General features: G+C 38.6%; 5 protein-coding genes across 5 annotated transcripts in view; 3 read left to right on the forward strand and 2 right to left on the reverse strand.

The window, feature by feature from the left end:
- The window catches only part of LOC104727006 (NAC domain-containing protein 102), a 96,770-nt gene that overhangs the window by 13,863 nt on the left and 68,439 nt on the right, over positions 1-14,468 (reverse strand). The gene's annotated exons all lie outside the window — the stretch shown is intronic.
- On the forward strand, positions 1,462-5,953 carry LOC104727009 (beta-galactosidase 10-like). The gene is made up of 18 exons (XM_010445999.3): positions 1,462-1,905; positions 2,158-2,253; positions 2,343-2,455; positions 2,543-2,609; positions 2,704-2,796; positions 2,884-3,027; positions 3,190-3,278; positions 3,417-3,522; positions 3,621-3,708; positions 3,795-3,913; positions 3,998-4,162; positions 4,244-4,428; positions 4,511-4,620; positions 4,712-4,821; positions 4,926-5,033; positions 5,131-5,241; positions 5,325-5,545; positions 5,644-5,953. The coding sequence occupies exons 1-18, from the start codon at positions 1,726-1,728 to the stop codon at positions 5,762-5,764; spliced, it is 2,226 nt and encodes a 741-aa protein (XP_010444301.1). The 5' UTR covers positions 1,462-1,725; the 3' UTR covers positions 5,765-5,953.
- LOC104727010 (UPF0725 protein At5g63820-like) lies at positions 6,060-7,640 on the forward strand. The gene is made up of 6 exons (XM_087473672.1): positions 6,060-6,197; positions 6,365-6,478; positions 6,586-6,775; positions 6,872-6,999; positions 7,096-7,173; positions 7,256-7,640. Exons 3-6 carry the CDS (start codon positions 6,679-6,681, stop codon positions 7,496-7,498), a joined length of 546 nt encoding a protein of 181 aa, XP_087329798.1. The 5' UTR covers positions 6,060-6,197; positions 6,365-6,478; positions 6,586-6,678; the 3' UTR covers positions 7,499-7,640.
- LOC104727011 (uncharacterized) lies at positions 7,825-9,291 on the reverse strand. The gene has a single exon (XM_010446001.2). It carries the CDS (start codon positions 9,289-9,291, stop codon positions 8,077-8,079), a length of 1,215 nt encoding a protein of 404 aa, XP_010444303.1. The 3' UTR covers positions 7,825-8,076.
- On the forward strand, positions 8,613-13,514 carry LOC104727012 (putative glucan 1,3-alpha-glucosidase). The gene is made up of 6 exons (XM_087474300.1): positions 8,613-11,090; positions 11,442-11,715; positions 11,796-11,931; positions 12,281-12,491; positions 12,624-12,830; positions 12,949-13,514. Exons 1-6 carry the CDS (start codon positions 9,519-9,521, stop codon positions 13,315-13,317), a joined length of 2,769 nt encoding a protein of 922 aa, XP_087330426.1. The 5' UTR covers positions 8,613-9,518; the 3' UTR covers positions 13,318-13,514.

Here is a 14,468-nt window from a genome sequence, read left to right on the forward strand (position 1 = left end):
ATTTTAAATTTTTAACTGCGATCTAACTCCAAACAATAAAAAGAACATATGTTTTGACCAGAAAAAAAAAGGTTAACATATCTCTTTGGAAAAAGAAGAAGATTTTTCCTTATTAATTTGATTAGGCAGGAACTGTAGTGGTAATAATTAGAACCAGAGAGAAGAATATTTTACAGTATCAAAAACACAAGAAAATTGGTTGGTTGGTTAAGATAGAGATAAAAGAAAAGTAACGTGGAGACACGAATGTACCAGAAAACGTGGAGTGCAGCGTTTTTATGAAAATCTCTATCGATTAAAAAAAAATATCTGCCGTATCAAATTATCAAATCTTGCTTCATTTAATTTTGGTTTGTTATGTGCATGTGATGTGTTTCCTTTGATGATAACGTAATACATCTGCCTTACAAATCAAATAACCAAATATAAAAATTGTAAATGATTAAAAGAAAAAGAAAAAAAAACAATGTTTTGATGTTCTCGATCATAGATGCATATGCGTAAAGCTTATTGTCTTTGTCTTTCGACGGTGACGATCTTTAATTTTACGTGGCGAAAGGATGGAGAAAGGGTTTAGATCTTTTAGTAGGAAAGTCAGATTTGGTTATAAAAAAGTAAAAGACTTCACTTTCTCTATTGTCTTTTTCTTGCTTGAAGTTGGCTTTACTTCTTCGCTAATCTAAATGAACCATGGTCCATGATGATGCGCAACGCCATATAGATCATCACATCGTGTTTCTCAATTATCTTTTGTTTGTGTGTATGTGTGTATTTGTTATTTTTATTATTGAAACAAAAAAAACTCAAAACTATACGTTTATATCAAGACGACCTATATCATATGTGAATTATACGGTATCGACTAGCGAATAAAAAAGACTACATTTCAAAAGATTAGGGAATGTGTCTTAGGCAGAATTTAATTATATAGTACTCCCTCCGTTTCAAAATATAGGATATTTTAACTAAAGCACACAGATTAAGAAGTTTTTACTTTTAACAAGTTCAACCAATCAGAAACAATACTGCATAATATTCCTTCCGTTTCAAAATATAAGATGTTTTAGAGAAGTTTTTGTTTTATAATATAGGATGTTTTCAATTTTCTATACAACTTTTAGATTAGTTTAATATTTTATATTATGCAGTATTGTTTCTGATTGGTTGTACTTGTTAAAAGTAGAGACTTATTAATCTGCGTGCTTTAGTTAAAACATTTTATATTTTGAAACGGAGGGAGTATAAAATACTAAAGTAATCTAAAAGTTGTATAGAAACTTGAAAACATCCTATATTATATTATAAAACAAAAAACTTCTTTAAAATATTTTATATTTTGAAACGGAGTAAGTATTAATTACCAACAAAATTAGCTTCACCTGCATACATGATGTACCTCTAGGCTCTAGACTCTAGTACCAAGTATAAATGTATAGTACTATGTTATACTAATAGCAAAAAAGAAAAGCTTATACTAAAAAAATAAGAGAACAATCTGATTATAAAAGAAATAAAAAATAATGATAAATCCACAACACTGAAGAGTGTGATTTGGTCACACACTCTCTCTCTTGTACACTCCCACAGAAACCAAGAAAATATATTTATGGATGCCCTTAAAGGATAAATCTTTGTGTTTCCCTCCTAATTGAGAAAAGAGAGGGTTTTAGTCACTTTGAGAGAAGACACACTCTCAAGCCAAAAACGAAGAAGATCTAAAGAAATATGAAGCGGGTTACTGGAAGCATTGCTTCTTCCGCGATTCTAGTGGCTATGGTGTTTCTCTTGTCGTTGAGAGCTATCGAGTCGGCCAATGTAACCTACGACCACCGTTCTCTCTCCATCGGCAATCGCCGTCAGCTCATTATCTCCGCCGCCATTCACTATCCCAGAAGCGTTCCAGCTGTTAGTAGTGACTTCTTCTTCTTCCTTTTTTTTTTCCTTCTCCTGTCTTTGATATATCCGCTTAGTGAATGTTAAAGTTCGAAGCTTTTTTGGATTTCTGATCTTTGCTCACATGTTAGTTGAAAAAAATCTCAGAGGGAGATTCTAGAATCAGTCTCTTACAGACGACATTGGGTGTGAATCTGGTTAATTTGGGAAAAAAATTGTTTCGATTTTGGAATCTGCTGGAGGATTAAATTGGTTCTATTGCAGATGTGGCCATCGCTTGTTCAAACAGCAAAAGAAGGAGGCTGCAACGCAATCGAGTCTTATGTGTTTTGGAATGGCCATGAGCCATCTCCTGGAAAGGTTGGTATTACCTTTTCAGTTATTACTCTGTCAGATGTTTGTTGAGTTTAGAGTCCATCAATAATTATTTTGTTGTTGTTGGTTTGTAGTATTATTTTGGTGGTCGGTATAATCTAGTGAAGTTCATCAAGATTGTTCAGGAAGCTGGAATGCACATGATTCTACGAATTGGTCCTTTTGTTGCAGCCGAGTGGAATTATGGGTGATGCCCTCTCTATACAAATCACTCCTTTATCATTTAGTGTCCCCTCTTTTGAAGTTTTTGTAATTGAATCTTGTGGGGTTATAGGGGAGTCCCGGTTTGGCTGCATTACGTTCCAGGAACAGTCTTCAGGGCGGATAATGAGCCCTGGAAGGTTAGAAAGGATAATATTTCGTAAATTGTTTTTTTTTTTGTCTTTCTTTTCTCTGTTACTTAAAGTTCTTTGCTCTGTGAATTTTTCGTTTCAGCATTACATGGAGAGTTTCACGACTTATATAGTGAACGTGTTGAAAAAAGAGAAGCTTTTCGCACCACAAGGCGGTCCAATAATCTTGTCTCAGGCAAGACAAATGACAACATATACAACAATTTCAGCATTGTTTTGTTACCTTTTTAGAATGTTGTTCTTAATATTGTGATTTCATTAGGTGGAAAACGAGTACGGGTATTATGAGAAAGATTACGGAAAAGGAGGGAAAAGGTATGCTCAGTGGTCTGCTTCTATGGCTGTCTCACAGAACATTGGTGTTCCATGGATGATGTGCCAGCAATGGGATGCTCCTTCGACTGTGGTAAGTCTTTATCGAATCTGAAACCACAAGATCTATACATACCTTCATCTTTTTGATTCATTGCATAGTTTCTTGTAACGTTAGGTTAGCTGATGGTTTCTAAGTGAAAAATTTCTCAACTTGTGCCAGGTTATGATGGATTTTTCTTATTTCCTTGTGCAGATTAGTACCTGCAATGGCTTTTACTGTGACCAATTCACACCTAATACACCAGATAAACCCAAGATTTGGACTGAGAACTGGCCTGGATGGTAAGTAGTTTGATCTCTGGTTCTGCTAACATTTCTTTGAATTCTGTTTCTTACAAAGTTGGAGTCTTTGGAGCTTCTTGTTCATTAGCAAGTGAATCTGTTTTTCGCGGTCTGAAAAGAATTTTTCTTTTCTTCTAGGTTTAAAACATTTGGAGGCAGAGACCCTCACAGACCAGCAGAGGATGTAGCTTACTCTGTTGCTCGTTTTTTCGGGAAAGGTGGAAGTGTTCACAACTACTACATGGTAATATTTCTTAATTTATTCAATACAAGGAAGTTAGTAAGCTCTGTTTGTAATCTAAATGGATTTTGCTTGTATGTTTTGTCTGCAATTTGGTGTAGTATCACGGAGGAACGAATTTTGGACGTACTTCAGGAGGACCTTTTATCACTACGAGCTATGACTATGAAGCTCCGATCGATGAGTATGGTGAGTTTGTAACAAAGAATATCACTATGTAATGAGATAAATCTTCAATGGTTACAAATAATGTTTATGTGCTGTTCCTTTATCAGGATTGCCAAGATTACCAAAATGGGGACACCTTAAAAATCTTCACAAAGCTATAATGCTCTCTGAAAACTTGCTGATCAGTGGCGAGCATCAAAATATTACATTAGGCCATTCACTCGAGGTGCACTTTCTGTTTTTAAACCCCCGCGAAAGACTTCTTTTTCTGTCAGAATGTTCTTTCTGATGATTTGTTTTCGATTTTCAGGCTGATGTGTACACAGACTCTTCGGGAAATTGTGCTGCGTTTCTGTCAAACTTGGATGATAAAAGTGACAAGACGGTGATGTTTCGAAACACGTCATACCACTTGCCTGCTTGGTCAGTTAGCATTCTACCTGACTGCAAGAACGAGGTTTTCAACACAGCAAAGGTAACAACAATAACTGGTTTGGACAATGACATAATACGAAAACACAACTTAGCAAAAGGCTGAATTTACATTTTGCAACAGGTAACTTCAAAGTCCTCCAAGGTTGAAATGTCACCTGAAGATTTGAAATCTTCATCAGGTCTTAAATGGGAAGTGTTCTCGGAGAAACCGGGTATCTGGGGAGAAGCAGATTTTGTGAAAAATGAACTCGTTGACCACATCAACACCACAAAGGACACAACTGACTATCTTTGGTACACAACAAGGTCAGTACCTGAATACTATCACTTTAAATTATTTGAATTCGTCGAGACAGAACCTGAAGCAAATGTATTCAATCTGCTGCAGTATAAAAGTCAGTGAAAATGAAGAGTTCCTGAGCAAGGGTAACCGCCCGGTTCTGTTTATAGAATCAAAGGGGCATACTCTTCATGTTTTCATCAACAAAGAGTACCTAGGTACTTACTTTCTAACACTCGCAGCCATTTTGTTATTTCTTGAACTTGGTTTTCTAATTGATTGTGCGTAAATGTGACTACTGGTTTCTAGGAACTGCGACAGGGAATGGGACTCATGTGCCTTTTAAACTCAAGAAATCAGTTTCTCTCAAAGCGGGCGATAATAATATTGATTTGCTTAGCATGACCGTTGGTCTTTCGGTAATTCTATGAACACAAAATTTCGAATTATGCTGTTCCATGTAATCATTGCAGTTTTGCTCCATCATCCGAACTCAGACATTCCTTGACTTCCTCTGCTACAGAATGCAGGATCCTTTTACGAATGGGTTGGAGCTGGGCTTACAAGTGTCTCAATCAAAGGTTTCAACAAGGGCACATTGAATTTGACAAATAGCAAATGGTCCTACAAGGTTATATATAATCCTCTGCCTAGAAACCTGTCATGTGCTCCAAGTGATTCTCTCTTTTCAATGAGTCTCTCAACACCATTCCCATGAAATCTTGCAGCTCGGCGTACAAGGAGAGCATCTAGAACTGTCCAAGCCAGGCAACTCCGGGGCAGTGAAATGGACGGTGACTACAAAACCTCCTAAGAAACAGCCTTTGACTTGGTATAAGGTAATGTAACTTCTTGGACAAGAACCAAGATCGTAGAAGATAAAGTTCTGTCTTCCTCTCTAAAGATCTGATCTTTTGTGTAGGTTGTCATAGACCAACCTTCTGGGAGTGAGCCAGTTGGGCTTGATATGATCAGTATGGGGAAAGGCATGGCATGGTTAAACGGAGAAGAGATTGGTAGATATTGGCCCAGGATTGCTAGAAAGAACACCCCGAATGACGAATGCGTTAAAGAATGCGATTACAGAGGCAAATTCATGCCGGATAAATGCTTAACTGGATGTGGTGAGCCATCTCAGAGATGGTAAGAGTTGTCATCATCTTTGTGTTTTTCTTCATTACATCTCTCTTTGTTCATTACATCATCTTGGTTTTTTTTTTCTTTTTTCTTTTTTGGCGTAGGTATCATGTACCAAGATCATGGTTTAAGGCTTCCGGGAATGAGCTGGTGATCTTTGAGGAGAAAGGGGGCAATCCTATGAAGATAAAGTTATCGAGAAGGAAAGTTTCGGCGGTGCAATAAGCTACGCAAGAAGAAGTTAAAAGATGATGCAAAACGTTAGTTGCAAAGTTGAAGATGTGGGTGGGAATCATAAGCTATCAAAGGAAGATAATTTTTTTGTTTGTTTGTATTTCTTTGTTACAACTCAGAAAACAATAAACAAAGAAATTTCCACTGATTAACTTAACACAGTTTTCACTTTTCCATCAATTAGGTCATATCTCTCTTATAATAAAGACATACCATATATATATTATATATATATATGTGTTAAAACCATAGTATTGTAATATAACTTGATTAATACATCTGAGAGATTTAGGGCTTTTACTTAGATATGGAGGTCCTACGCGTAAGTGAATTCGGGAAGCTTGAAATTTCAAGAGCAGCAACGGAAAGGAAAAAAGAGAAAAAGTTAAGGGCTTGGAGTAAGAAATATTCCCATCTGGCCTATGTATGTAAATCCTCTTCCCTCATGATTGTTTGTGTAATTGATTTTGATCTCTTAGCTTTCGTTCCCGTCTCATGGATACTACTTTACTTCACCATCACTCCATCAGGGATGGTTTTGATTTTCCAGGGTTTTTTTTTTGGTTCTGATTTTGATTTTGACTTTCCAAGGGTTTTGATTATGGAGGCTCTGCTTTTAGAATAAGGAAGCCTGATGTTGGTGACTATGATTATCATCTCACCCTTTACTGTAGGTTTGCACTCTACTGCTACAACTTTCAAAAGGTAACTCTCCGATCCCTCTCCTTATGTCTTGTAAGAAGAACCCTGCCTTAAATATTCCTCTAATTTCCTTTTTTATGAGAGTTTTTGTTTTGATTTTGGGTTGTCAGGGAACAAACTTTAAGTTTGTGCGTTGGGAAAAGTATAATTCTATGTGGACTGCTTACGACGTAGGATCTTAGTTCTACATAACTTTTGAGGCCATGGATCCAACCTGCGACTCTGTCTTCTCCTCTTTTCAGACTGTGTTCAGTCATGCTGCTGGATATACGTGGAGGATCTTGGCCTGCAGACCCACATGTACGTAAAGATTTTTATTTACCGCATCTTCTCAATTATATCACTGTCTTTCTTTCTTTAGAGGACTAACAGTTTCTAGAGATCACTTTTTAAAAGGTAACAAGCGTGTGAATGAATATTGGGACCGGTATGAGGATGCTGTAGATCAATTCTACACAGGTGAAATGCCCAAATGGTTGTCTGATGATGAGGCCTTTTCCAGTGACAACAAAAAGTATTACGTGGTAAGATATATGTCCAGAGAGTGGAGTTTTAATCTTGTTGATGCCAGTTAAATGTAGATAAATGCTTTTTGTTTGTTTGTGCATCATCGATCACAGGTGCAGGAATCAGAGCTGCATGATAATGACTGGCTGCATCTATTCATTGAAATCGCATTCTATAATGCAATATATCCTGTAAGTCACTTGAAATTTGCAATCATTCTCTGCCAGACTTGTTATCTGTTTCCTCTTACACTGGCCAATGTGACGACTCCAGTTATTGGAGGCTTCCCCTCCCTTGGAGATCAACAAGGTAGTTGTAGAAACTAAAGAAGATTACATGACTGAGGCTCGTGAGAAGCTCCACGCAGAGAATGCAATATTCTACATAAGTTACAAGTATAGAGGTGTTTCTTCAAGTGGTGTCGCTGTTGATTACAAAACTATCGTAAGGAAAACCATGGATGGGGAACCAGAACACATGAGTTTTGAAATTGCTTATGAACAAGAAGCGAAGTAGACAGACACTTCCTGTATGCATCTGGTCTGTTGCAATCAATTTATCAATCGCTATTTCCTTGTAAGTTTAATCATGTTATATGTCTACAACTCTAGGGACTAAAACGAGTGGGATCAATATATGTATATTAATCTTCGCTAAATGCTAGCTATCTGTTTGCAACGCGTAATAGTAATTTGTATGAAAACCAATAACGCAAACTGTGCTTAAACCATGGAGGTGAGTTGACTACTGACCTAAATATCTTAGGATATGTTCAGTACGGGAGTGAGCCGGTTGGGCTTGATACGGGTCAGTATGGGGAAAAGCATGGCATGGTTAAACGGTTAAGAGATTGAAAGATATTGGCATTGCTAGAAAGAACACCCGATTACAGAGGCAAATTCATGCCTAACTGGATGTTCTCAAATTTGATCATGGTTTTTTGGCTAAGGTATCATGTTCCAGGTAGGGATCATGAATATTTGGGATTCATATGCAAACCTTACATTATCAATTAGGAGCAACACCACAAGACATTCATTCATTTGTTAACAAACCTTACATTATCAAGCTATAACTATAAAACATTAGAACTCTCATTCTATCTCCTCAATCACCACGCCACCGCCTTTTCGGAACTGATCTGTTTTCTTCATTTTCGGAACCCCATTTAGCTCAACCACCGAGTTCTTCTCCGCCCTTACGGATGACTCCAAAGCTTGCCATACTTCAGAACTCTGCTCATTGACCCAACACATCATGAAGAACACTTTCCTCTCTGCAAGCTTTAGTCTCTTCTTCAGATCACGACCTGAAGATGATTTTACTTCACGTATTGCACCATGAATAAGCCTCTGGAGATCGCAGAGCAGGCATACAATAGCTCCAGAGCCAAGAGAAAGCAAACAAATCACATCATCGACCAGGTTCAATCCGAACTTGAGACCGCCACCAAGGTTTTTATAAGCCGAAGAGCAAGTCTGTTCCAAGCAAAAGGACAGCACTTCCTTGATGGTCTCAGGTTGTGCGTTCTGACCCAAAACAGATGAAACACTCAAGACCATTGTAGCTGAACCTAACGAATCGGATTGCCACTCTCCATTGTAGATACGGAGAGTAAAGCAATAACTGTATACAATGTCAATCAAATGGATTGGTAAAAGAGGAGATGGATTCGTTGCGCTAAGCTTGCTTACTGAAATCAAAGGTGTATCAGGCCCTCTCGGGATCTCACTCACAACTCTAACCTCTTCCTCCTCTTCTTCTTCAACACACTGAACGAGTTGTGTACCTCCGCGTCCAAGAGAGATCGTTCGAGCTGAAGCACGTAACCACCAAGGATCCCATGGTTCAATCATTTTGCTTAATTCTCCAGACGCTAAAGCTCTTTGGAACCCTTTTCTCTCTTCTAAGCTCAAATCATCAAGACTGACTTCATCTCCGTTCATAATCCTCTGCATAATCTCCTCCTGTAAGATTGAACCTTCATCATCGTCATCCGTGATGCTATCAATTCCCCCATCTTCTTCTTCTTCGTGAAACCTTTTCAAAATCTCGAGCATCTTCGTTTTGGTTTGATCATCAGATCGAACTTGCTTCAACTCATCGTTTACATTCTCTCTCATGAATGATTCAGTACACTGGACGCTGTGAGATTTGTAACAAGGAAGGGAACAGTAGCGGAAGTTGCATCGGGGACAAGTGTACTGCGAGAACTGCTTATTACATACATGGCATATAATCCGCGAAGACGAAGGGTTCAACGGAGACGAATTTGAACTCTCCGACGTTATAATCGTCTTCTCCGGCATCGTCTTCTCTTTCACAATTCCAATTTTCCAAAATTAGGGTTTTGCTATAAGAAGACAGATCTAGAAACATTTACATACCCGGAATTTGGGCCGCGTTTGGGCCCTAAGGGCCTTAATATTGATAATATGGTCGGGTATTCGGATCCGACCCGGAAAGATCATCTTCCTCAGAGTTTTGTGATTCTCACTTCCTCAATCTAAGGATTTTCCATGAACGAGGAACCAAAATGAGATCTCTTCTCTTTGTAATATCACTCATTTGCTTCTGCTCGCAAACAGCACTTTCATGGAAGAAGGAGGAGTTTCGCAGCTGCGACCAAACCCCGTTCTGTAAACGCGCTCGATCCCGTACTCCCGGCGCGTGTTCCCTAACCGTCGGCGATGTTTCCATCACCGATGGAGATCTCGTAGCGAAGCTAGTACCGAAAAAAACCCCTAATCAAGAAGATGGTGATCAGATCAAGCCGTTGGTTCTGTCTCTCTCGGTTTATAGGGATGGGATCGTGCGATTCAGAGTCGATGAGGACCATTCGCTGAACCCGCCGAAGAAGAGGTTCAGAGTTCCTGATGTGGTAGTGTCTGAGTTCGAGGAGAAGAAGATCTGGCTTCAGAAAGTAGCCACGGAGACGATCTCCGGAGACACTAGTCCGTCTTCAGTTGTCTATGTATCCGACGGCTACGAGGCGGTGGTGCGGCACGATCCGTTTGAAGTGTATGTGCGCGAGAAATCAGGTGATCGTCGTCGCGTCGTGTCGTTGAATTCTCATGGATTGTTTGATTTTGAGCAGTTGGGGAAGAAAACTGAAGGAGATAACTGGGAAGAGAAATTTAGGACTCATACAGACTCTAGACCATTTGGTCCTCAATCTATTAGCTTTGATGTTTCGTTTTATGATTCCAGTTTCGTTTATGGGATCCCTGAACACGCTACTAGCTTCGCCTTGAAGCCTACCAAGGGTCCTGGAGTTGAGGAATCTGAACCATATAGGCTGTTTAATCTCGATGTTTTTGAATACGATCATGATTCACCATTTGGGCTTTACGGCTCGATTCCGTTCATGGTTTCACATGGGAAATCTGGTAAAACTTGTGGATTTTTCTGGTTGAATGCTGCGGAAATGCAGATTGATGTGTTGGCTAATGGATGGGATGCAGAGAGTGGTATTTCTTTGCCTTCCGGTCAGAGTAGGATCGACACATTATGGATGAGTGAGGCAGGGATCGTGGATACTTTCTTTTTCGTTGGGCCTGAGCCAAAGGATGTTGTAAAGCAGTATGCAAGTGTGACAGGTACTTCAGCCATGCCCCAGTTGTTTGCCACTGGTTATCACCAATGTAGGTGGAACTACAAAGATGAGGAGGATGTGGCACAGGTGGACTCGAAATTCGATGAGCATGATATTCCTTATGATGTTCTCTGGCTTGACATCGAGCATACAGATGGGAAGAGATACTTTACATGGGATAGTGTCTTGTTTCCTCATCCAGAGGAGATGCAAAAGAAGTTGGCTGCGAAGGGTAGGAAGATGGTGACCATTGTGGATCCTCATATCAAGAGGGATGACTCATACTTCCTACATAAGGAGGCTACTCAGATGGGACACTATGTTAAGGATTCATCTGGAAAAGACTTTGATGGTTGGTGCTGGCCTGGTTCATCATCTTACATTGATATGTTGAGTCCAGAGATTAGAGAATGGTGGGGTGGAAGATTCTCGTATAAGAATTATGCTGGTTCAACTCCTTCATTATACATCTGGAATGACATGAATGAGCCTTCTGTATTCAATGGTCCTGAGGTATAACTTTCTGTCTGGTTGGTCCTTAGTTTGTCTATAGTGCAATTATGGATAAATTTGAACTCTGGTTGGGTATTTTATTTATAGATCACTTATCTTACATGATCTGACACCATTTATCAAATATTTCACTACCAAAGCTAGTATTTTAAGATTCATTGTGTGTTTATCTGTTTTTTAACATCGAATCTTCATCTCTGACTTCTTGAATAGTGGAGTGTAAGCTATGATTGCTTATTTTAACCTATGTTGGTTTATGTAGAGAACATTCCTTTTTTCCCCACATTTAACATCTATTTATGTAAATAGTATCATTGGGATGAATACTGACTGAATTTTTGTTTTGATTAGGTTACTATGCCAAGAGATGCATTACATGTTGGTGGTGTTGAACACAGGGAAGTTCATAATGCTTATGGATATTACTTTCACATGGCGACTTCCGATGGACTTGTTATGCGTGGAGAAGGAAAGGATAGGCCTTTTGTATTGTCAAGAGCAATCTTTCCTGGCACTCAAAGATACGGAGCAATATGGACTGGGGATAACACAGCCGAATGGGAACACCTTAGAGTTTCCATTCCAATGACATTAACTCTTGGTCTTACTGGAATATCATTCTCGGGTACAAGAAATTTTTGTGTTCAAATTCTGCTAAAGTTCTTTTATTCTCAAATCTAATGGAAGCTTTCTTTTCTTTTGCAGGAGCTGATATTGGTGGGTTCTTTGGAAATCCTGAACCAGAACTATTAGTTAGGTGGTACCAAGTGGGTGCTTACTATCCATTTTTCAGGGGCCATGCTCATCATGACACCAAAAGACGAGAGCCTTGGTTGTTTGGGTAAGATGTGATACAGTACTTATGTTTTCCTTGTGAAGACGTATTATTTAAGTACAATAGCTCCAGGTCTGGTCTATGAATATTTGTTTGATGGATGACAAACAGACAGAGGATATTACTATATTAAGCAGGGGTCATGAAACTGAACTGCCAAGTGAATAAGATAGCAGATATTAGAACCTGGTGTTGCACTCTAGTGTCTAGTCAGTTGATTTTATCAATAATTATCCCATTAATTACATCAAGTACGCATTTCAATGGTTGTCTATAGGTTTCTCTGCCTTTGATTTGCTGGCTCATTAATTTTGCACTTTCTCATTCGAATCAAATTAATGTTATCTTGTTTCAGTGAACGGAACACAGAACTCATGAGAGATGCCATACACACTCGTTACATGCTGCTCCCATACTTCTACACATTGTTCAGAGAAGCAAACCTTACGGGTGTTCCCGTTGTACGCCCATTATGGATGGAATTCCCGCAAGATGAAGCTACTTTTAGCAACGACGAAGCTTTCATGGTTGGTGATGGTCTACTGGTTCAAGGAGTTTACACTAAGGTACTTGAGCGCTTGAGTACAACTTCCTATTGAATTCTATCTTTGCCTTGGTGTCTCTATACTTAATTATCATCTCCAGAGAAATAATCAAACCTGCCACATCCCTTCTTGTCGTCATTTATGCAAAATCAGGGAACAACACATGCTTCCGTGTATTTGCCTGGAAAAGTTTCATGGTTTGACCTGAGAAACGGTAAGACTTACGTTGGAGGCAAGACGCACAAGATGGACGCTCCAGAAGAAAGCATTCCTGCGTTTCAAAAGGCAGGAACTATCATCCCAAGGAAGGACCGGTTTCGGCGAAGTTCTTCTCAAATGGACAATGATCCTTACACTTTGGTACGTATCACAATGTTATATCATATGCTATCAGCACAATGAACAAAGTAAATCGCTCGGTACTGAAAGATGAATCCATATGATAAAACTATGTGATCTAACATCTAAAATCCTTCAGGTAGTAGCGTTGAACAGTTCTCAAGAAGCAGCTGGTGAACTCTACATCGACGACGGCAAAAGCTTTGAATTCAGGCGAGGCGCTTACATCCATCGCCGCTTCGTGTTCTCGAATGGTGTTCTCACATCAACAAACTTAGCTCCTCCACAAGCTCGTCTCTCTTCCCAATGCGTGATCGACAGAATAATCCTCTTGGGACACAGCTCGGGTCCGAAATCTGCACTTGTCGAACCGTTGAATCAGAAGGCAGAGATTGAGATGGGACCACTGCGAATGGGCGGGCTTGTAGCTTCCTCGGGTACAAAGGTGCTGACCATCCGCAAACCGGGTGTTCGAGTGGACCAAGACTGGACCGTAAAGATTCTGTGATTGAACCACTCTCGCTCTTGGCGGTTAGAGTGGTCGAGTATCCAGTTTTCCGGGGACGGAATTGCACACTTCTTTAAATATACTTTCGGAATATTAGACTTAAATAGTTTGTAAGAGCTAACAGTTTCGATCGAAGTCACTCGGATTGTTGGTTATCTTTGATATAAAGAAAAAAAAAAGAGTTTAGATTTTGATAATTTCAGAATGCGTGGATCATTCATAATCCATAAAATTCTGGTTATGTCGAAAGAAATTGATTTCTAGTCAGACCGGTCTAGCCAACTATAACCATTTTGCTCAAAATATCTCTATCTACACTTGCAAATAATGTTATCTTTAATTGCTGCCTAATTATTTTCAAATCCTTTACTTTTTACCTAATCAACCCATTGAAAATCTAAGATTACGTTTTAGGTTTTACTAATGAGAAGAGAAGATTCGCACGCTTTTTAGAGTCATGCATATTAAAAATCAATCAGATCAGATTCTGTGGGATAGATCTGATTTTTCAGACAACACTTTTAAACATTTAACTTGTTGCTGTTTACTGTTTTAGAAACTCAAGTATGTAATCTAAAGTACATATGTCGGTATTAAATAATGTTAGATCCGTGTAGGTGAAATAAGATGCCAAAGTTCCGTGTAATAATAAGAAGAGTCACGTAACTTCTTAACCTAACGCTTGTAGTCTTTGTAGGTAAAAGATATACTCGAAACAATGTTCCGTTCATGAATCTCGAAATTAAAAAGAAAATAATCTAGTGAATATAAGGAAAAAAAACGAAAACAAAAGAATCTTGGAATTCAAAAGGAGTATTTTTATAAAGTATTCAAAGATACTCTTTAAAAAAATAGCAATGGTGGATAATTAATAGCACTTGCATGAAAAAATTCGATTCTCTCTTCTCTATATATCATATCATGCTTTTTTAGCTTTACATATTGTTCATTTAAACCAAGAATATTTGTGGCCGAAATCAACAATTGACAACTTATAACCTTTTCTTTATTGTCGATCGGAACTTAAACTCTCGTACAACTAACAGTACATATTAATCAAGTATCAAACACACTTTTTCCTTTTTGTAACATTAATTAAGTTTTACCTTAATTACGTATCGTTCTTCCAAAACCAAAAAAAAAAAAAAAAT

Source organism: Camelina sativa, chromosome 11 (genome assembly GCF_030686135.1).
Source record: "Camelina sativa cultivar CO46 ecotype springtype chromosome 11, ASM3068613v1".
Classification (NCBI taxonomy): domain Eukaryota; kingdom Viridiplantae; phylum Streptophyta; class Magnoliopsida; order Brassicales; family Brassicaceae; genus Camelina; species Camelina sativa.

Excerpts from the sequence above, each read along its gene's own strand:
- LOC104727010 (XM_087473672.1), top strand. The coding sequence starts at position 6,679 with ATGGATCCAACCTGCGACTCTGTCTTCTCCTCTTTTCAGACTGTGTTC. Across the intron at positions 6,776-6,871 it reads CTTGGCCTGCAGACCCACAT|GTAACAAGCGTGTGAATGAA; the intron begins GTACGTAAAGAT and ends ACTTTTTAAAAG. Across the intron at positions 7,174-7,255 it reads TCTATAATGCAATATATCCT|TTATTGGAGGCTTCCCCTCC; the intron begins GTAAGTCACTTG and ends TGACGACTCCAG.
- LOC104727011 (XM_010446001.2), bottom strand. The coding sequence starts at position 9,291 with ATGCCGGAGAAGACGATTATAACGTCGGAGAGTTCAAATTCGTCTCCG.
- LOC104727009 (XM_010445999.3), top strand. The coding sequence starts at position 1,726 with ATGAAGCGGGTTACTGGAAGCATTGCTTCTTCCGCGATTCTAGTGGCT. Across the intron at positions 5,034-5,130 it reads ATAGCAAATGGTCCTACAAG|CTCGGCGTACAAGGAGAGCA; the intron begins GTTATATATAAT and ends GAAATCTTGCAG. Across the intron at positions 5,546-5,643 it reads GGTGAGCCATCTCAGAGATG|GTATCATGTACCAAGATCAT; the intron begins GTAAGAGTTGTC and ends TTTTTGGCGTAG.
- LOC104727012 (XM_087474300.1), top strand. The coding sequence starts at position 9,519 with ATGAGATCTCTTCTCTTTGTAATATCACTCATTTGCTTCTGCTCGCAA. Across the intron at positions 11,091-11,441 it reads CTGTATTCAATGGTCCTGAG|GTTACTATGCCAAGAGATGC; the intron begins GTATAACTTTCT and ends TGTTTTGATTAG. Across the intron at positions 11,716-11,795 it reads TACTGGAATATCATTCTCGG|GAGCTGATATTGGTGGGTTC; the intron begins GTACAAGAAATT and ends TTTCTTTTGCAG.